Source organism: Thalassophryne amazonica, chromosome 11 (assembly GCF_902500255.1).
Source record: "Thalassophryne amazonica chromosome 11, fThaAma1.1, whole genome shotgun sequence".
NCBI lineage: Eukaryota > Metazoa > Chordata > Actinopteri > Batrachoidiformes > Batrachoididae > Thalassophryne > Thalassophryne amazonica.
In genome coordinates, this window is record NC_047113.1 from 49,798,504 (window position 1) to 49,821,887 (window position 23,384).

Sequence of the window (23,384 nt, forward strand, 5' to 3'; positions counted from 1 at the left end):
CACGCATCACCTGCAACAGCTGTTACCAATCAGCAGGGATACATCAGCAGGACGACGTCTCCACCTCTTTGCCGAGATATCGTTCTACCTGGAAGGTAATATTCTCAGCTGACTGCTTGACAGTAACCTTTTGTGATTTTTGTGAGTGATAACAGACCTTTTTTCCAACGAGAGGTGGAGGTAGCTTTCCTGCCGTGCGGATTACTGGGTGCAAACGCGCCCACCTTTAATTGTGTTTTTGTTCCTCGCCAGCAGTACCAGGTCCGACACGCGGAGGCAGTGGCCACCTGGGAATTCGGGACTTGGCGGCTCCAGTATTCCCGGGGTCTGGTGGCGGAGGAAATCGTGTGGTTCCGGTTCTGCTTTGGACAGGTGTCTCCTATCTTTGAGCCTGCCCACACGACACCTTTGTGAATTGATTCTGATCTATTGTTGTAATCTGTTGTATTTGTTGTGCACATTCACAACAGTAAAGTGTTGTTATTTGACCTACTCCATTGTCCGTTCCTTTGCGCCCCCTGTTGTGGGTCCGTGTACCGACACTTTCCCAACAACTATCTTGGTATTAATAAAATGTAGGTTTAAAAGATCTTGTTTTTCACTTGTGTAACCTATTTCTATTTGAATTCCTGTTTCCTCTGTGAAATATGCATACTGAGACACAATGTTCACGGTGCAACACACTCCTATGGTCTGGGGGAGAGAAGCAGTAAGATACTCATTAAATGGAAGTAAATGGGGGTGAGGCAAACAGCAGGTCATTTCTATTTGAAACAACAGCCAAGTCACAAGTTTCTTAGATACTTAAAAATGGTCCCGACACACTGGAAGAAGTATTCATAATTTCTCAATCAAATGGTGACATATGAACATCTGCTGAAAGCTTCCATTATAGCAAGTAAAATGTGTTCCAACACAATTTTAGGATTATGCATTCCTGAAGGCACAAGATCACCACTGGGCAAAATGTGGCTTTGTTGCTTCTCAGTGCTTCTTTTGCAGTAGACTAACAGAGGATTTGATTGATGGATCCATGTCCCTGTCAGCTTTTAATACAACAGCTTGAAATAAAATCTTATGTTTACCTAAATATTGGTATTTTATCATCATTGTTTTGTTTGAGGGCATGGCGGTGACTTAGTGGTTAGCACTGTTGCCTCACAGCGAGAAGGTCATGGGTTCAAGTCCCGTGGCCTTTCTGTGTGGAGTTTGCATGTTCTCCCCAAGTTTGCGTGGGTTTCCTCCGGGTGCTCTGGTTTCCTCGCACATCCAAAGACATGCGGGTTAGGTGGATTGGAATCTTTAAATTGTCCGTAGGTGTGTGTGTGTGTGGGTGTGTCTGTGTTTGTCTATTTGTGGCCCTGCGACAGAGTGGCGTCCTGCCCTGGGTGTACCCCGCCTCGCGCGCTATGACTGCTGGGATAGGCTCCATCCCCCCGCGACCCTTAATTGGACTAAGCGATAGAAGATGAATGAATGAATGTTTTGTTTGAGAATGTCTAAACTCAAAGCCAACTCATTTTCCTGAAATTATTAAAGACTTTATGTCAGTTGAACTCTCTGATGTAATTAACCATCTGCATCCTACAAACTGTCCCCTAGACACCATTCCACCTCATCTCGCTGATCAGTATCAATCTTAGCTCAGGCTGTGTCTCTCTAGCCCTTAAACATGCTGTGGTGAAACCTTTAATCAAAATGAAAAATCTTGATCCCTCCATCTTTTTAAATGTTAGGCCCATATCTCAGCTTCCCTTTTTTATCCAAGGTTTTAGAGAGAGCGGTGTACATCCAGCTGCAGTTGTTTTAGCCCAGCACAACATCCATGAAAACTTTCAGTCTGGCTTCAAACCCAGACATAGCACCAAAACTGCCCTGGTGAGATTTTTAATGATTTGATTTTAGCTGCCGACAGGTCGTCCTGCCGTATTGATGCTTTTAGACCTGTCAGCTGCCTTTGACACAGTGGACCACACGATCTTGCTGTATTGTCTCGAGCAGTGCTGGCTCTGCCCTCAGCTGGCTACCTTACAGAGCAGACCTTTTCTGTGTAGTTGGGTCACTTTCCTTCAGATGTGGCCCCATTGACCTGTGGAGTCCCTCAAGGCTCCATCCTAGGCCCTATTCTTTTTCTTTTGTATATGTTGCTCCTTGGTGTGGTTTTTCAAAAATATCAAATTTCTTTTCATTGCTTTGCTGACGATGTCCAGATCGACTAAGGTCGTTAGGCAATGACTCAGTGCAGGCATTATTTGATTGTTTGAGTGAGGTTGTATCATGGATGAGCACTAATTTACTAAATCTTAATGAATCCAAGATGGTGCTAATCCTGTTTGGAGGAAACACTTCCACAACCTGCTCCGCTGATATCCAGGGTCCCCTGAGTTCCAACATTTGGTCCTGTGTAAGGAACCTTATGTTGATTTTTGACAGCCATTTTAAATTTGAGAAACAGATCCGTGCTGTTGTTAAAAGAAGTTTTTTCCAACTTTGTCTCTTAGCCAAGACCAAGTCCTATTTTTCTAGGATCGACCTTGAAAAGGTTATCCATGCCTTCGTTACAAGTAGGTTAGATTATTATACCTCCCTCTACGTTGGCTTGAACCAGACCTCTCTAAACCGCCTCCAGCTCATTCAGAATGCTGCTGCTCATCTTCTCTCTGGCAAGAAAAAGCTCAACCACATTACGCCAGTTTTGTCCGCCCTCCACTGACTCTCGGTTCGATATCACATTGATTTTAAACTTCTTTTAATTGTTTTTAAAGCCCTTAATGGCCTGGCCCCTGTGTACCTCTCAGAGCTTCTGCTTCATTACACCCCAACCAGAGCTTTAAGGTCTTCTGACCAACTGTTGTTGGAGATTCCAAAAACTAGATTAAAGACTAGAGGTAACAGGACCTTTGCAGCGGCTGCCCCCAGGCTTTGGAACAGTCTCCCCTTCCATATTAGATCATCCCTGACCCTAGAAACTTTTTCAGTCCTCCCAAAAAGCCAGTTCTTCTCCCTGGTGTTTCCTAAATCAATCAATCAATCAATCAACTTTTTTTTTATATGGCGCCAAATCACAACAAACAGTTGCCCCAAGGTGCTTTATATTGTAAGGCAAGGCCATACAATAATTATGAAAAACCCCAACGGTCAAAACGACCCCCTGTGAGCAAGCACTTGGCTACAGTGGGAAGGAAAAAACTCCCTTTTAACAGGAAGAAACCTCCAGCAGAACCAGGCTCAGGGAGGGGCAGTCTTCTGCTGAGACTGGTTGGGGCTGAGGGAAAGAACCAGGAAAAAGACATGCTGTGGAAGGGGGCAGAGATCGATCACTAATGATTAAATGCGGAGTGATGCATACAGAGCAAAAAGAGAAAGAAACAGTGCATCATGGGAACCCCCCCCACAGTCTACGTCTAAAGCAGCAAACCAAGGGATAGTCCAGGGTCACCTGATCCAGCCCTAACTATAAGCCTTAGCGAAAAGGAAAGTTTTAAGCCTAATCTTAAAAGTAGAGAGGGTATCTGTCTCCCTGATCTGAATTGGGAGCTGGTTCCACAGGAGAGGAGCCTGAAAGCTGAAGGCTCTGCCTCCCATTCTACTCTTACAAACCCTAGGAACTACAAGTAAGCCTGCAGTCTGAGAGCGAAGCGCTCTAATGGGGTAATATGGTACTACGAGGTCCCTAAGATAAGATGGGACCTGATTATTCAAAACCTTATAAGTAAGAAGAAGAATTTTAAATTCTATTCTAGAATTAACAGGAAGCCAATGAAGAGAGGCCAACACAGGTGAGATATGCTCTCTCCTGCTAGTCCCCGTCAGTACTCTAGCTGCAGCATTTTGAATTAACTGAAGGCTTTTTAGGGAACTTTTAGGACAACCTGATAATAATGAATTACAATAGTCCAGCCTAGAGGAAATAAATGCATGAATTAGTTTTTCAGCATCACTCTGAGACAAGACCTTTCTGATTTTAGAGATATTGCGTAAATGCAAAAAGGCAGTCCTACATATTTGTTTAATATGCGCTTTGAATGACATATCCTGATCAAAAATGACTCCAAGATTTCTCACAGTATTACTAGAGGTCAGGGAAATGCCATCCAGAGTAAAGATCTGGTTAGAGACCATGCTTCTAAGATTTGTGGGGCCAAGTACAATAACTTCAGTTTTATCTGAGTTTAAAAGCAGGAAATTAGAGGTCATCCATGTCTTTATGTCTGTAAGACAATCCTGCAGTTTAGCTAATTGGTGTGTGTCCTCTGGTTTCATGGATAGATAAAGCTGGGTATCATCTGCGTAACAATGAAAATTTAAGCAATACCGTCTAATAATACTGCCTAAGGGAAGCATGTATAAAGTGAATAAAATTGGTCCTAGCACAGAACCTTGTGGAACTCCATAATTAACTTTAGTCTGTGAAGAAGATTCCCCATTTACATGAACAAACTGTAATCTATTAGACAAATATGATTCAAACCACCGCAGCCCAGTGCCCTTAATACCTATGACATGCTCTAATCTCTGTAATAAAATTTTATGGTCAACAGTATCAAAAGCAGCACTGAGGTCTAACAGAACAAGCACAGAGATAAGTCCACTGTCCGAAGCCATAAGAAGATCATTTGTAACCTTCACTAATGCTGTTTCTGTACTATGATGAATTCTAAAACCTGACTGAACCTCTTCAAATAGACCATTCCTCTGCAGGTGATCAGTTAGCTGTTTTACAACTACCCTCTCAAGAATCTTTGAGAGAAAAGGAAGGTTGGAGATTGGCCTATAATTAGCTAAGATAGCTGGGTCAAGTGATGGCTTTTTAAGTAATGGTTTAATTACTGCCACCTTAAAAGCCTGTGGTACATAGCCAACTAACAAAGATAAGTTTATCATATTTAAGATTGAAGCATTAAATAATGGTAGGACTTCCTTGAGCAGCCTGGCAGGAATGGGGTCTAATAAACATGTTGATGGTTTGGATGAAGTAACTAATGAAAATAACTCAGACAGAACAATCGGAGAGAAAGAGTCTAACCAAATACCGGCATCACTGAAAGCAGCCAAAGATAACGATACATCTTTGGGATGATTATGAGTAATTTTTTCTCTAATAGTCAAAATTTTGTTAGCAAAGAAAGTCATGAAGTCATTACTAGTTAAAGTTAATGGAATACTCAGCTCAATAGAGCTCTGACTCTTTGTCAGCCTGGCTACAGTGCTGAAAAGAAACCTGGGGTTGTTCTTATTTTCTTCAATTAGTGATGAGTAGAAAGATGTCCTAGCTTTACGGAGGGCTTTTTTATAGAGCAACAAACTCTTTTTCCAGGCTAAGTGAAGATCTTCTAAATTAGTGAGACGCCATTTCCTCTCCAACTTACGGGTTATCTGCTTTAAGCTACGAGTTTGTGAGTTATACCACGGAGTCAGACACTTCTGATTTAAAGCTCTCTTTTTCAGAGGAGCTACAGCATCCAAAGTTGTCTTCAATGAGGATGTAAAACTATTGACGAGATACTCTAACTCCCTTACAGAGTTTAGGTAGCTACTCTGCTCTGTGTTGGTATATGACATTAGAGAACATAAAGAAGGAATCATATCCTTAAACCTAGTTACAGCGCTTTCTGAAAGACTTCTAGTGTAATGAAACTTATTCCCCACTGCAGGGTAGTCCATCAGGGTAAATGTAAATGTTATTAAAAATGATCAGACAGAAGGGAGTTTTCAGGGAATACTGTTAAGTCTTCTATTTCCATACCATAAGTCAAAACAAGATCTAAGATATGATTAAAGTGGTGGGTGGACTCATTTACTTTTTGAGCAAAGCCAATAGAGTCTAATAATAGATTAAATGCAGTGTTGAGGCTGTCATTCTCAGCATCTGTGTGGATGTTAAAATCGCCCACTATAAGTATCTTATCTGAGCTAAGCACTAAGTCAGACAGAAGGTCTGAAAATTCACAGAGAAACTCACAGTAACGACCAGGTGGACGATAGATAGTAACAAATAAAACTGGTTTTTGGGACTTCCAATTTGGATGGAAAAGACTAAGAGACAAGCTTTCAAATGAATTAAAGCTCTGTCTAGGTTTTTGATTAATTAATAAGCTGGAATGGAAGATTGCTGCTAATCCTCCGCCCCGGCCCGTACTACGAGCATTCTGACAGTTAGTGTGACTCGGGGTGTTGACTCATTTAAACTAACATATTCATCCTGCTGTAACCAGGTTTCTGTTAGGCAGAATAAATCTATACATTGATCAATTATTATATCATTTACCAACAGGGACTTAGAAGAGAGAGACCTAATGTTTAATAGACCACATTTAACTGTTTTAGTCTGTGGTGCAGTTGAAGGTGCTATATTATTTTTTCTTTTTGAATTTTTTTGCTTAAATAGATTTTTGCTGGTTATTGGTGGTCTGGGAGCAGGCACCGTCTCTACGGGGATGGGGTAATGAGGGGATGGCAGGGGGAGAGAAGCTGCAGAGAGGTGTATAAGACCACAGCTCTGCCTCCTGGTCCCAACGCTAGACAGTCACAGTTTAGAGGATCCAAGAAAATTGGCCAGATTTCTAGAAATGAGAGCTGCTCCATCTAAAGTGGGATGGATGCCGTCTCTCCTAACAAGACCAGGTTTTCCCCAGAAGCTTTGCCAATTATCTATGAAGCCCACCTCATTTTTTGGACACCACTCAGACAGCCAGCAATTCAAGGAGAACATGCGGCTAAACATGTCACTCCCGGTCTGATTGGGGAGGGGCCCAGAGAAGACAACAGAGTCCGACATTGTTTTTGCAAAGTTACACACCGATTTAATGTTAATTTTAGTGACCTCCGATTGGCGTAACCGAGTGTCATTACTGCCGATGTGAATTACAATCTTACCAAATTTACGCTTAGCCTTAGCCAGCAATTTCAAATTTCCTTCAATGTCGCCTGCTCTGGCCCCCGGAAGACAATTGACAATGGTTGCTGGTGTCGCTAACTTCACATTTCTCAACACAGAGTCGCCAATAACCAGAGTTTGATCCTCGGCGAGTGTATCGTCGAGTGGGGAAAAACGGTTAGAGATGTGAACGGGTTGACGGTGTACACGGGGCTTCTGTCTAGGGCTACGCTTCCTCCTCACAGTCACCCAGTCAGCCTGCTTTCCCGACTGCCCGGGAAAAACGTGCTTTAGAAATAAAGTTTGAGTTGGTATAAATTCAACTTTTGATATGTCATGTAGTTAGAAGTACTGTTTTAACATTGTGTGGATGGGAGTGGAAATGGCATAGAGGTAATCCTAAAGGAATGGAATATTAAGAGTGTATTGTCAGTGAAATGCCTGAGAGAGTGATGAGTGTGACTCTGAAAACTGAAGGGATGATGAATGTTGTGCCCCACAAGTGGGGTGTCAGATGGAGGAGAAAGAATATTTCTGGAGTCAGTTAGATGAAGTGGTGTGAGGTGAGCATGTACCCAGTGAAAGAAGAATGGTGATTGGAGCCACCTTTAGAGATTCACGTTGGTGAAGACAAAAGATGGCAGACGGTGGTGGAACAGAGGAAGAAACACAAAGAGATTTGGTGGTGGAATGAGCAAGTACAGGAAATTATAAAGTGGAAGAGGTTCCCAAAAAATAATCGAGATAGTCTGAGAGATGAAGAGTGTAGACAGAAGTACATAAAGATGTGTTTTTAAACCACATTTTCATAAGTCCTTGGAAAGTGAGAGAATGCCTGGGGAGTGCAGGATAAGTAAACTGCTGCTGATATTTAAGGATAAGAATAATGTGCAGAGCTGCAATAATGATATGAAGTTAATCAGCCACAGCATGAAGTTATGTGAAAGAGTAATGGAAGCTAGGCTGGGGGCAGTGGTGGTCACAGCTAACTAAAAAGTTAGCTTTGATAACCATTCATCAGATAAGTTATCTTTTATGACTGTAAACCGATAAACTGCTAAAAAATTTATCTTTATTACAGATAACCAATAACTATTAGTATTGATTCGGACACGGCCACGGCCACATCTGTCGGCTTCTGATAAACCAGTTTCACTTTAAGCGCCGCAGGGGCTGCTGGGGAAATTCAAGGATCACAAACACACAAGAATACACGAAAAATGAATGAATAAAAAAATAAAACCCCAAACACTGTCATCATCTTTCAAAAACAGTAAAACACAGTATGAGAAGTCACAGTTTATCTCAGTATTAGATACACCGTCATTTATGAGCTAAAAGCTGCCGCTTTTTTCACACGCTTTCAACCGGCTTAAACAACCGAAATACGTCCATTAATACATTGATTGGCAGAGTAAAATACACGTAGTAATTATAACTTCTTACCTGTTAGTTTCAGTGGGATTCATCTGAAAAAATAAGCGTCCTGAGGCTATCCAAAACTGTCTAAACTGTGAAGAAACGTCCCAGTCTGTACACAGCTCCTCTCTCCCACCGAGTCTTAGCGATACCGTCAGCCACAAAGAAATAAAATAAAATTATGTTAAAATTAGGCCGTTTTTGTTTTTGTGTTGAGCGGGCTTCTTCTTCGTCTTCTTTTGGATCCAGTGGCAGATGGCACCAGCTTAAGGGGCATTTATCACCACCTACCGGTCTGGTGAGTGATTGCTGAGATTTTACAAAACCTTAACTCCTGGCAAAGGTAGTCATTTGTTTAGATGCGATGAAGTAATCCAGCGTCCTTTAGCTATTTAAATAATTCTTTTTACACAATGTGTTATGGGTTTTGCAGCAGATTTCCAAGGGACAGGGGACAGAATCACTGTAATGTACAAAAGTGAACCTGAACTACACTACCCACAATGCTCCCTATGTCAACCGGCCTGTCACGTTTTGTGCTTAATGATGATGTCATCAGTAAGCGACAGCCAGTTTTCCATAAATAAACACACAACAGATGGACTAAAATGTTTGATTTTAGCGTTTACAAACGTTTTTGACTGTTAAACTTTGCTCACTTTACCAGCAAAAAAAAAATGCTATCAGACTGAAAGTTATCGGAACTAAATATATCGGAATATAATTGGTCCGATGATGGTTTTAAAACTTATCTGAAAAGCTAATCCGCTAGCAAAAACATTAGCTTCGATAATTATCTGTTATTGGATTAGCTGAACTGTGCCCATCACTGGCTGAGGGGAATGTGGTAGAGAAGAGAGTGCAGGAGGCAGAAGTGATTAGTAACACAAGGGCATCTACAAGAGTTAAAGGAAAGTGTGTGGTCCTAACTAAACTAGATGCTGTCATTTTTTTTTGGGGGGGGGGGGGGGTGATTATGAGGATGGACAGTATTAAGAATGAGAATGTCGGAGAAGCAGTGCAAGTTGGACAGTTTGAGTCAAAACGAGTGAGGGAAGATCGAAATGGTGTGGACGTGCTACAGAGGGATGCAGGGTATATCAGGGGAAGGATGCTGAAGATGGAGCCACCAAGCAAAGAGGAAGTTTATAGATGTGGTGATGGAGGACATGCAGGTGGTTCATGTGGCAGAGGAAGGTGCAGAGGACAGGGTGAGATGGAGATGAATGAACTGCTGTAGCGACCCCTAATAAAAAGCAGCTGAAAGAAAAAGAAAACGACCCATTGGTCATAACGGGTTAATATATCATTTGAAGACACCCGTATTAGCTTGCTGTAAAAAAGTGCATAATATGACCCCTTTATTTTGTTTTAGCACTGTTGTCGTGCATTGCCTGTGCTGCTCCACAGCCTGTCCAGTGGATTTTTATTTTTATTTTATTTTATTTTTTAGCACTGTTGTTGTGCGTTACCTGTGCTGCTCCACAGCCTGTCCAGTGGATTTTTATTTTGTTTTAGCACTGTTGTTGTGCGTTACCTGTGCTGCTCCACAGCCTGTCTAGTGGATTTTTATTTTGTTTTAGCACTGTTGTTGTGCGTTACCTGTGCTGCTCCACAGCCTGTCTAGTGGATTTTTATTTTGTTTTAGCACTGTTGTTGTGCGTTACCTGTGCTGCTCCACAGCCTGTCTAGTGGATTTTTATTTTGTTTTAGCACTGTTGTTGTGCGTTACCTGTGCTGCTCCACAGCCTGTCTAGTGGATTTTTATTTTGTTTTAGCACTGTTGTTGTGCGTTACCTGTGCTGCTCCACAGCCTGTCTAGTGGATTTCTATTTTGTTTTAGCACTGTTGTCGTGCGTTACCTGTGCTGCTCCACAGCCTGTCTAGTGGATTTTTATTTTGTTTTAGCACTGTTGTCGTGCGTTGCCTGTGCTGCTCCACAGCCTGTCCAGTGGATTTTTATTTTTATTTTATTTTATTTTTTAGCACTGTTGTTGTGCGTTACCTGTGCTGCTCCACAGCCTGTCTAGTGGATTTTTATTTTATTTTAGCACTGTTGTCGTGCGTTACCTGTGCTGCTCCACAGCCTGTCTAGTGGATTTTTATTTTATTTTAGCACTGTTGTCGTGCGTTACCTGTGCTGCTCCACAGCCTGTCTAGTGGATTTTTATTTTGTTTTAGCACTGTTGTCGTGCGTTGCCTGTGCTGCTCCACAGCCTGTCCAGTGGATTTTTATTTTTATTTTATTTTATTTTTTAGCACTGTTGTCGTGCGTTACCTGTGCTGCTCCACAGCCTGTCTAGTGTCGGATTCCCTGTTTGGGAATCCGCTAGCTTAGCGTAGCTACTAGCTCTTAGCCGTTTTAGCATGGCGGCTTCTCCTGTCTCTCCCGTACTTTTCTGCTCTGGGTGTGAAATGTTTAGTTGTTCCTCGGCCTCTTTTAGCAGTAACGGTACATGTAATAAGTGCAGCTTATTCGTAGCTTTGGAGGCCAGGCTGGGTGAATTGGAGGCTCGGCTCCGCACCGTGGAAAATTCTACAGCTAGCCAGGCCCCTGTAGTCGGTGCGGACCAAGGTAGCTTAGCCGCCGTTAGTTCCCCCCTGGCAGACCCCGTGCAGTCGGGAAGGCAGGCTGACTGGGTGACTGTGAGGAGGAAGCGTAGCCCTAAACAGAAGCCCCGTGTACACCGTCAACCCGTTCACATCTCTAACCGTTTTTCCCCACTCGACGATACACTCGCCGAGGATCAAACTCTGGTTATTGGCGACTCTGTTTTGAGAAATGTGAAGTTAGCGACACCAGCAACCATTGTCAATTGTCTTCCGGGGGCCAGAGCAGGCGACATCGAAGGACATTTGAAATTGCTGGCTAAGGCTAAGCGTAAATTTGGTAAGATTGTAATTCACGTCGGCAGTAATGACACTCGGTTACGCCAATCGGAGGTCACTAAAATTAACATTGAATCGGTGTGTAACTTTGCAAAAACAATGTCGGACTCTGTTGTTTTCTCTGGGCCCCTCCCCAATCAGACCGGGAGTGACATGTTTAGCCGCATGTTCTCCTTGAATTGCTGGCTGTCTGAGTGGTGTCCAAAAAATGAGGTGGGCTTCATTGATAATTGGCAAAGCTTCTGGGGAAAACCTGGTCTTGTTAGGAGAGACGGCATCCATCCCACTTTAGAGGGAGCAGCTCTCATTTCTAGAAATCTGGCCAATTTTTTGAGATCCTCCAAACTGTGACTGTCTAGCGTTGGGACCAGGAGGCAGAGCTGTGGTCTTATACACCTCTCTGCAGCTTCTCTCCCCCTGCCATCCCCCTATTACCCCATCCCCGTAGAGACGGTGCCTGCTCCCAGACCACCAATAACTAGCAAAAATCTATTTAAGCATAAAAATTCAAAAAGAAAAAATAATATAGCACCTTCAATTGCACCACAGACTAAAACAGTTAAATGTGGTCTATTAAACATTAGGTCTCTTTCTTCTAAGTCCCTGTTGGTAAATGATATAATAATTGATCAACGTATTGATTTATTCTGCCTAACAGAAACTTGGTTACAGCAGGATGAATATCTTAGTTTAAATGAGTCAACACCCCCGAGTCACACTAACTGTCAGAATGCTTGTAGCACGGGCCGGGGCGGAGGATTAGCAGCAATCTTCCATTCCAGCTTATTAATTAATCAAAAACCTAGACAGAGCTTTAATTCATTTGAAAGCTTGTCTCTTAGTCTTGTCCATCCAAATTGGAAGTCCCAAAAACCAGTTTTATTTGTTATTATCTATCGTCCACCTGGTCGTTACTGTGAGTTTCTCTGTGAATTTTCAGACCTTTTGTCTGACTTAGTGCTTAGCTCAGATAAGATAATTATAGTGGGCAATTTTAACATCCACACAGATGCTGAGAATGACAGCCTCAACACTGCATTTAATCTATTATTAGACTCTATCGGCTTTGCTCAAAAAGTAAATGAGTCCACCCACCACTTTAATCATATTTTAGATCTTGTTCTGACTTATGGTATGGAAATAGAAGACTTAACAGTATTCCCTGAAAACTCCCTTTTGTCTGATCATTTTTTAATAACATTTACATTTACCCTGATGGACTACCCTGCAGTGGGGAATAAGTTTCATTACACTAGAAGTCTTTCAGAAAGCGCTGTAACTAGGTTTAAGGATATGATTCCTTCTTTATGTTCTCTAATGTCATATACCAACACAGAGCAGAGTAGCTACCTAAACTCTGTAAGGGAGTTAGAGTATCTTGTCAATAGTTTTACATCCTCATTGAAGACAACTTTGGATGCTGTAGCTCCTCTGAAAAAGAGAGCTTTAAATCAGAAGTGTCTGACTCCGTGGTATAACTCACAAACTCGTAGCTTAAAGCAGATAACCCGTAAGTTGGAGAGGAAATGGCGTCTCACTAATTTAGAAGATCTTCACTTAGCCTGGAAAAAGAGTTTGTTGCTCTATAAGAAAGCCCTTCGTGAAGCTAGGACATCTTTCTACTCATCACTAATTGAAGAAAATAAGAACAACCCCAGGTTTCTTTTCAGCACTGTAGCCAGGCTGACAAAGAGTCAGAGCTCTATTGAGCTGAGTATTCCATTAACTTTAACTAGTAATGACTTCATGACTTTCTTTGCTAACAAAATTTTGACTATTAGAGAAAAAATTACTCATAACCATCCCAAAGATGTATCGTTATCTTTGGCTGCTTTCAGTGATGCCGGTATTTGGTTAGACTCTTTCTCTCCGATTGTTCTGTCTGAGTTATTTTCATTAGTTACTTCATCCAAACCATCAACATGCTTATTAGACCCCATTCCTGCCAGGCTGCTCAAGGAAGTCCTACCATTATTTAATGCTTCAATCTTAAATATGATCAATCTATCTTTGTTAGTTGGTTATGTACCACAGGCCTTTAAGGTGGCAGTAATTAAACCATTACTTAAAAAGCCATCACTTGACCCAGCTATCTTAGCTAATTATAGGCCAATCTCCAACCTTCCTTTTCTCTCAAAGATTCTTGAGAGGGTAGTTGTAAAACAGCTAACTGATCACCTGCAGAGGAATGGTCTATTTGAAGAGTTTCAGTCAGGTTTTAGAATTCATCATAGTACAGAAACAGCATTAGTGAAGGTTACAAATGATCTTCTTATGGCTTCGGACAGTGGACTTATCTCTGTGCTTGTTCTGTTGGACCTCAGTGCTGCTTTTGATACTGTTGACCATAAAATTTTATTACAGAGATTAGAGCATGTCATAGGTATTAAAGGCATTGCGCTGCGGTGGTTTGAATCATATTTGTCTAATAGATTACAGTTTGTTCATGTAAATGGGGAATCTTCTTCACAGACTAAAGTTAATTATGGAGTTCCACAAGGTTCTGTGCTAGGACCAATTTTATTCACTTTATACATGCTTCCCTTGGGCAGTATTATTAGACGGTATTGCTTAAATTTTCATTGTTACGCAGATGATACCCAGCTTTATCTATCCATGAAGCCAGAGGATACGCACCAATTAGCTAAACTGCAGGATTGTCTTACAGACATAAAGACATGGATGACCTCTAATTTCCTGCTTTTAAACTCAGATAAAACTGAAGTTATTGTACTTGGCCCCACAAATCTTAGAAGCATGGTGTCTAACCAGATCGTTACTCTGGATGGCATTTCCCTGATCTCTAGTAATACTGTGAGAAATCTTGGAGTTATTTTTGATCAGGATATGTCATTCAAAGCGCATATTAAACAAATGTGTAGGACTGCCTTTTTGCATTTACGCAATATCTCTAAAATCAGAAAGGTCTTGTCTCAGAGTGATGCTGAAAAACTAATTCATGCATTTGTTTCCTCTAGGCTGGACTATTGTAATTCATTATTATCAGGTTGTCCTAAAAGTTCCCTAAAAAGCCTTCAGTTGGTTCAGAATGCTGCAGCTAGAGTACTGACGGGGACTAGCAGGAGAGAGCATATCTCACCCGTGTTGGCCTCCCTTCATTGGCTTCCTGTTAATGCTAGAATAGAATTTAAAATTCTTCTTCTTACTTATAAGGTTTTGAATAATCAGGTCCCATCTTATCTTAGGGACCTCATAGTACCATATTACCCCATTAGAGCGCTTCGCTCTCAGACTGCGGGCTTACTTGTAGTTCCTAGGGTTTGTAAGAGTAGAATGGGAGGCAGAGCCTTCAGCTTTCAGGCTCCTCTCCTGTGGAACCAGCTCCCAATTCAGATCAGGGAGACAGATACCCTCTCTACTTTTAAGATTAGGCTTAAAACTTTCCTTTTCGCTAAGGCTTATAGTTAGGGCTGGATCGGGTGACCCTGGACCATCCCTTGGTTATGTTGCTTTAGACGTAGACTGTGTTTCATAATTATTGTATGGCCTTGCCTTGCAATGTGGAGCGCCTTGGGGCAACTGTTTGTTGTGATTTGGCACTATACAAGAAAAAAGTTGATTGATTGATTGATTGATAAAGTGAATACATGATTCACAAAGGATAATAACATGAATAATGTAACTGAGAGCAGAGTGTTGGAGCACTGAGGTTACGAATTCACATTCAGTGTTTCTGCTTCAGTTCCACCTTTGTGTGATCCTTACAGAGCTGCCCCCACTACCACCAATATGGTGGTGGTGGGGTTCAATATGCTGCGTCTGATAACCCGTCAATAAATCACTCTCTGTCTCAAACAATGAACGGTCTCCTCTTGGTCTTAACATCACGTGTGCACACTTGGTCAAATGAATAATTAATTCATTGACATTTTAGCTGTAAAATCAATGACTTAAGGGGAAACGCATTAGTCCCCAGTGGACAAACCTGGTCGTTCAATAATGTCAGTAATTTCTCATGCAGTCACACAGCCTGTTGAATTCCACATCACCGTTTCTGAGAGAAATGTGCAGAAACGGGGGGAGAATTCGGACTCGCGGTATACGTGGTGCAGACAGGAGGTGTCGGATTGTTTGATACTGACGTGTACCGGACTTGACAGCGGCCCGCGGTGTTCGGCCACACGCACACACATGCACAAGGAGCAGGCAGGTGCACTCGTTAGCCTCGGGACAAGTCCGTTAATACTGACCTACTGTCTCTCTGCATGAAATCATACAGCTCAAAGCAACAAGCACCGTAATGCCTCCCTGCTTCCCACACACAGCATCCACCACCGTGACCCTTCCACACAAACAACACCGCCATGCCCAACTCAGCTGTATGAATCTGGGAGTCTGCGGGGGTTAGTTTTAGACAGGGAGGATGGACAGATTGATGGAGGGAGGGATAGGAAGGGATTGCCAAACCACTGAGCCTCAGGACAGAAAGAGAGAGCGACCTAACAGCCCCCCTGCCGACTCCCCGGGGACCCCATTATACACCCCTGGAGTGGGACTGGAGGGAGGGCAGGGACAAATCTCACTGATGCACATGCATATATACACATACGCTCTACACAAATTTACACACAAACATGCACATGCATGGTTTTCGACAGATGCGCACACATGCACACACATCCAGCAGGGCCCAAATGGTTCCCAGCACTTTGACATTGATTTGTTTTTCTTAGCCCTTCCTCATCCCCCATTTTTTTTTCATCTCTCGCTACATCCCTTGTTAGACTCCCCGCTGGCACATCACAGAGCTTTTCTCCAGGCCTCAGCTGAGGAGGAGCAGAGAGGAGGAGGTGGTGGTGGTGGTGGTGAGGCGGGGCTTGGTTTGGTTGTGGATTTTGGTGGAAAGGAGGGAGGTAGCATGAGAAACGAGCGTGGAGCGGAGATAAGGAAGGGTGGGAGGAAAAACAGGGTAGAGGAGGGAGGGGGCAACAATATCTTGACAGCTCAGGATGAAATGGCTGGCTCTTATCCCCAGCGCGCTGGCCGGCACACAGATCGCCAGCTGCCAAAATCAATATGAATCATAACCAATATTTACCCAGCATGCCGACCCACGACTGCCTCGCTGAGCACACAGAGAAGTAATCCTGCGAAGAGATGCTGCAACTGCAGCACACACATTGTTTGTCTTTAAGGATGAATCTGCCGCCCAGACTAAATATGTTTTGTGTATTCTCTCTGTGAGTGATTAAAACCCTTGCAGGAGAAAAATACTCCATGTACTAGCCGACCTCCTGCAGTGCAAACTGTGAAGAGATAACAGTGTTTTTCTTTCGCTCACTCTTTCGTTTCTTTCTCTGTTAGACTTTGAGGAGCCAGAGGATCCCTCCACACGCTCCTTTTTCTCTGAAATAATCTCATCCATCTCTGACGTGAAGTTCAGCCACAACGGGCGCTACCTGATGACACGGGATTACCTCACTGTCAAAGTGTGGGACCTACACATGGAGAACAAACCACTGGAGACGTACCAGGTGTGTGTGTGTGTGTGTGTGTGTGTGTGTGTGTGTGTGTGTAATGTCATGACCTGCATACTGTTGGAGAAACATGTTTTTAACACATGGTTCTTGTGTGCTTTCCTGGTTATTTCCTCATATCACAGGAACCACTGATCATACAGTTTGAATTTTGGTGTCAACTTATTTGCGAATTTGTGTCGCCTTTAACGGAACACTTTGTCAGATTCTGAAGCATCACCATTTTAATGGAGAAAAACAATAACATTCAGACTTCAATGTCCACTAAGGTCAAAGAGCAGTTTTTGGTTCCATAGTGGTCATAGTATGACCCTTGGTGTCATCTTTTTTGTTGCTGTTGTTGGTATTTTTCTTGTTTTGGGGGTGTTTTGGTGTCTTTCTGTGTATGGGGCTGTATCCACACATGTTGCTTTTTCTGTCATCATTCACAGTATTTCAGTACCTTGTTGTCAGTTCTTCCTCAGTGTTCACTACGTTCACCCACATCCTGCTCCGTCCGTTATCGACCACCTGTTTTTTTTTTCTGTCCTGCGTTCTGTCCTCTGCTGTGTTGTTCACAGCTTTACATTTTTCCACAAATAAAATAAACTTTTTCACCTCCAGTATTCTACATTACAACCTATATTTGGTTTGTAATTTTTACATAAAGTGTGACAAAATTACTTGCTGATCTCAAGTCTCTGTTGATCCCATTTCAACATTTTGGATTAATACCACCACAAATTACTATCCATACTAAATGACCACTCTGCTGCATTTCAGTAACAGGCCAGTAATTTGTTATATTTATTTTCACATCTACAACAACATAAAAATATATGTAGTTGAAGGCCTATGTTTCAGTTTATGGTGATATAATGTGTGTAAGGTACAGAAAATGGTTTTGTATGCTGGGAATCACTTTTGAGTTTGTAATGTACTGGGTCATGTGCCATGAGAAAAATTATGGTGGTTTCTTCGTGTGTTTATGTTCTTGTTTGTATTTGTGTAAAAAGGCTCCAAAGGTAATTCTCAGTTGGTCGACTTGGTAAATAAAGCTTAGGTCCAGATCAAATAAAACCTTATTGATTTCCAAGTAATCACTCAACATAATCCTCTTTCACTGTCGCCTTGCCAATCTGTAACCGTGTCATCTTTAGCAATTACCCCAGAAGGGCTTATTGAGCCAAATGTCCGCAGGAAGACTGATAGTGCTGGTACTGATGCAACCTGAAGGACAAAACCTCCCACTGTGAAGTCACCGGGGTCACATCCTCACCATGTGATCGGGGGAAGCCATTGTGGGGAAGGTCATGATTGATAAGGCCATCAGTTGCGCTCAGGGGATCCTCTGTCCAGTTCCAGCTCTGTGGCCACCTGCTACTGAGCATCTTAGCATCGGTCACTGTGACTGGAAGGAATATAAAGATGCTCCATGAATGCCCATGAAAGTCAAGCTGATGAACTTTAGGTGCTGGAAAAGGCAGATCACAGTCCAGTAATATGTTTTTTATGTTTTTTACTGTTGTTTTTCAGGTTCACGACTATTTACGAGGCAAACTTTGCTCTCTTTATGAGAATGACTGCATCTTTGACAAGTTTGAGTGTGTCTGGAATGGATCAGACAGGTGAGATTTCTAGCCATCTGTCTATCTGCCTGTCATACTATCTCATTAACCCTCTGCTGTCCTATGTTCCTCTTCAGTGTAATAATGACTGGCTCCTACAACAATTTCTTCCGAATGTTTGACCGGAACACCAAGCGGGATGTCACTCTAGAAGCATCACGGGAGAATAGCAAACCCAGAGCCATTCTAAAGCCTCGCAAGGTAAATCATTTCTTATCACAAGAAGCTATTATAGGTCAGGTCTGAGATCTGGGAGCATGCACTGATGCCACACCCCGTTGTCACATCAGTCACACCATGGAACTGCCCTGGGTCCTACATGGCAGCCACCCAGGCAGGCAACCGGTCAGTTTCCATCTCTTGAATGTAACTATCTTTCTGCTACTACCAGGTGGAACCTGGGCATATCCTTGGCCTTCTCCAGCGACTGGGGTCCTCAACACTGAGGGACCCTCAAAGAGATGCACCATATGGATAAAATGTCACAGCTGAGATTCACTACGTAACCGTTCATTTGTCAATATGTCATCCCAGTGGTACCCAAGGATCCTGGAAAGAGACCTAGTACCAAAGGCCATTGAGTCCTTGCCGTAGGTCACTAGTTACAGTGAGACTGGAAGCACTGGTAGCCTAAAACTTGGACTTACATTCTCCTGCAGAGATAGACATCACCAAACATGACTGCATAAGCTCTTTCCATACATCTCTCAATCTCAATGGCCGAGGACCCACAGATGTGAATGTCTCACCAAGTTCAACACTTTCCCCACATACAGATATACTTCTGATGGCTAAGTCCAGGACATCATAGAAAGCCTGGATCTTCATCTTGATTCAGGACAATCGCAAATCCACACAGTTCCGTTCCTCTCACAGCTTCTCAAGTGTTGTGGTCATGATATCTATAGATTCCACAAACATCCTTATGTGCAAACTCTTATCAATCAATCAATCAACTTTTTTCTTGTATAGCGCCAAATCACAACAAACAGTTGCCCCAAGGCGCTCCACATTGCAAGGCAAGGCCATACAATAATTATGAAACACAGTCTACGTCTAAAGCAACATAACCAAGGGATGGTCCAGGGTCACCCGATCCAGCCCTAACTATAAGCCTTAGCGAAAAGGAAAGTTTTAAGCCTAATCTTAAAATTAGAGAGGGTATCTGTCTCCCTGATCTGAATTGGGAGCTGGTTCCACAGGAGAGGAGCCTGAAAGCTGAAGGCTCTGCCTCCCATTCTACTCTTACAAACCCTAGGAACTACAAGTAAGCCCGCAGTCTGAGAGCGAAGCGCTCTAATGGGGTAATATGGTACTACGAGGTCCCTAAGATAAGATGGGACCTGATTATTCAAAACCTTATAAGTAAGAAGAAGAATTTTAAATTCTATTCTAGCATTAACAGGAAGCCAATGAAGGGAGGCCAACACGGGTGAGATATGCTCTCTCCTGCTAGTCCCCGTCAGTACTCTAGCTGCAGCATTCTGAACCAACTGAAGGCTTTTTAGGGAACTTTTAGGACAACCTGATAATAATGAATTACAATAGTCCAGCCTAGAGGAAACAAATGCATGAATTAGTTTTTCAGCATCACTCTGAGACAAGACCTTTCTGATTTTAGAGATATTGCGTAAATGCAAAAAGGCAGTCCTACATATTTGTTTAATATGCGCTTTGAATGACATATCCTGATCAAAAATAACTCCAAGATTTCTCACAGTATTACTAGAGATCAGGGAAATGCCATCCAGAGTAACGATCTGGTTAGACACCATGCTTCTAAGATTTGTGGGGCCAAGTACAATAACTTCAGTTTTATCTGAGTTTAAAAGCAGGAAATTAGAGGTCATCCATGTCTTTATGTCTGTAAGACAATCCTGCAGTTTAGCTAACTGGTGCGTATCCTCTGGCTTCATGGATAGATAAAGCTGGGTATCATCTGCGTAACAATGAAAATTTAAGCAATACCGTCTAATAATACTGCCCAAGGGAAGCATGTATAAAGTGAATAAAATTGGTCCTAGCACAGAACCTTGTGGAACTCCATAATTAACTTTAGTCTGTGAAGAAGATTCCCCATTTACATGAACAAACTGTAATCTATTAGACAAATATGATTCAAACCACCGCAGCGCAATGCCTTTAATACCTATGACATGCTCTAATCTCTGTAATAAAATTTTATGGTCAACAGTATCAAAAGCAGCACTGAGGTCCAACAGAACAAGCACAGAGATAAGTCCACTGTCCGAAGCCATAAGAAGGTCATTTGTAACCTTCACTAATGCTGTTTCTGTACTATGATGAATTCTAAAACCTGACTGAAACTCTTCAAATAGACCATTCCTCTGCAGGTGATCAGTTAGCTGTTTTACAACTACCCTCTCAAGAATCTTTGAGAGAAAAGGAAGGTTGGAGATTGGCCTATAATTAGCTAAGATAGCTGGGTCAAGTGATGGCTTTTTAAGTAATGGTTTAATTACTGCCACCTTAAAGGCCTGTGGTACATAACCAACTAACAAAGATAGATTGATCATATTTAAGATTGAAGCATTAAATAATGGTAGGACTTCCTTGAGCAGCCTGGCAGGAATGGGGTCTAATAAGCATGTTGATGGTTTGGATGAAGTAACTAATGAAAATAACTCAGACAGAACAATCGGAGAGAAAGAGTCTAACCAAATACCGGCATCACTGAAAGCAGCCAAAGATAACGATACATCTTTGGGATGGTTATGAGTAATTTTTTCTCTAATAGTCAAAATTTTGTTAGCAAAGAAAGTCATGAAGTCATTACTAGTTAAAGTTAATGGAATACTCAGCTCAATAGAGCTCTGACTCTTTGTCAGCCTGGCTACAGTGCTGAAAAGAAACCTGGGGTTGTTCTTATTTTCTTCAATTAGTGATGAGTAGAAAGATGTCCTAGCTTCACGAAGGGCTTTCTTATAGAGCAACAAACTCTTTTTCCAGGCTAAGTGAAGATCTTCTAAATTAGTGAGACGCCATTTCCTCTCCAACTTACGGGTTATCTGCTTTAAGCTACGAGTTTGTGAGTTATACCACGGAGTCAGACACTTCTGATTTAAAGCTCTCTTTTTCAGAGGAGCTACAGCATCCAAAGTTGTCTTCAATGAGGATGTAAAACTATTGACAAGATACTCTAACTCCCTTACAGAGTTTAGGTAGCTACTCTGCTCTGTGTTGGTATATGACATTAGAGAACATAAAGAAGGAATCATATCCTTAAACCTAGTTACAGCGCTTTCTGAAAGACTTCTAGTGTAATGAAACTTATTCCCCACTGCAGGGTAGTCCATCAGGGTAAATGTAAATGTTATTAAAAAATGATCAGACAAAAGGGAGTTTTCAGGGAATACTGTTAAGTCTTCTATTTCCATACCATAAGTCAGAACAAGATCTAAAATATGATTAAAGTGGTGGGTGGACTCATTTACTTTTTGAGCAAAGCCGATAGAGTCTAATAATAGATTAAATGCAGTGTTGAGGCTGTCATTCTCAGCATCTGTGTGGATGTTAAAATTGCCCACTATAATTATCTTATCTGAGCTAAGCACTAAGTCAGACAAAAGGTCTGAAAATTCACAGAGAAACTCACAGTAACGACCAGGTGGACGATAGATAATAACAAATAAAACTGGTTTTTGGGACTTCCAATTTGGATGGACAAGACTAAGAGACAAGCTTTCAAATGAATTAAAGCTCTGTCTAGGTTTTTGATTAATTAATAAGCTGGAATGGAAGATTGCTGCTAATCCTCCGCCCCGGCCCGTGCTACGAGCATTCTGACAGTTAGTGTGACTCGGGGGTGTTGACTCATTTAAACTAACATATTCATCCTGCTGTAACCAAGTTTCTGTTAGGCAGAATAAATCAATACGTTGATCAATTATTATATCATTTACCAACAGGGACTTAGAAGAAAGAGACCTAATGTTTAATAGACCACATTTAACTGTTTTAGTCTGTGGTGCAATTGAAGGTGCTATATTATTTTTTCTTTTTGAATTTTTATGCTTAAATAGATTTTTGCTAGTTATTGGTGGTCTGGGAGCAGGCACCGTCTCTACGGGGATGGGGTAATAGGGGGATGGCAGGGGAAGAGAAGCTGCAGAGAGGTGTATAAGACCACAGCTCTGCCTCCTGGTCCCAACGCTAGACAGTCACAGTTTGGAGGATCCCAAAAAATTGGCCAGATTTCTAGAAATGAGAGCTGCTCCCTCTAAAGTGGGATGGATGCCGTCTCTCCTAACAAGACCAGGTTTTCCCCAGAAGCTTTGCCAATTATCAATGAAGCCCACCTCATTTTTTGGACACCACTCAGACAGCCAGCAATTCAAGGAGAACATGCGGCTAAACATGTCACTCCCGGTCTGATTGGGGAGGGGCCCAGAGAAAACAACAGAGTCCGACATTGTTTTTGCAAAGTTACACACCGATTCAATGTTAATTTTAGTGACCTCCGATTGGCGTAACCGAGTGTCATTACTGCCGACGTGAATTACAATCTTTCCAAATTTACGCTTAGCCTTAGCCAGCAATTTCAAATGTCCTTCGATGTCGCCTGCTCTGGCCCCCGGAAGACAATTGACAATGGTTGCTGGTGTCGCTAACTTCACATTTCTCAAAACAGAGTCGCCAATAACCAGAGTTTGATCCTCGGCGAGTGTATCGTCGAGTGGGGAAAAACGGTTAGAGATGTGAACGGGTTGACGGTGTACACGGGGCTTCTGTTTAGGGCTACGCTTCCTCCTCACAGTCACCCAGTCAGCCTGCCTTCCCGACTGCACGGGGTCTGCCAGGGGGGAACTAACGGCGGCTAAGCTACCTTGGTCCGCACCGACTACAGGGGCCTGGCTAGCTGTAGAATTTTCCACGGTGCGGAGCCGAGCCTCCAATTCGCCCAGCCTGGCCTCCAAAGCTACGAATAAGCTGCACTTATTACATGTACCGTTACTGCTAAAAGAGGCCGAGGAATAACTAAACATTTCACACCCAGAGCAGAAAAGTACGGGAGAGACAGGAGAAGCCGCCATGCTAAAACGGCTAAGAGCTAGTAGCTACGCTAAGCTAGCG

At 42.4% G+C, this 23,384-nt stretch overlaps 1 protein-coding gene across 5 annotated transcripts in view; it reads left to right on the forward strand.

Moving 5' to 3' along the window:
- LOC117520257 (serine/threonine-protein phosphatase 2A 55 kDa regulatory subunit B beta isoform) overlaps nt 1-23,384 on the forward strand; it is a 178,496-nt gene that overhangs the window by 148,191 nt on the left and 6,921 nt on the right. For all 5 annotated transcript variants that reach the window (XM_034181573.1, XM_034181572.1, XM_034181570.1 and 2 more), the window contains exons 7-9: nt 16,511-16,680; nt 18,199-18,290; nt 18,368-18,491. In XM_034181573.1, the coding sequence (XP_034037464.1) occupies nt 16,511-16,680; nt 18,199-18,290; nt 18,368-18,491 (386 nt within the window). The remainder of the gene's footprint in view (nt 1-16,510; nt 16,681-18,198; nt 18,291-18,367; nt 18,492-23,384) is intronic.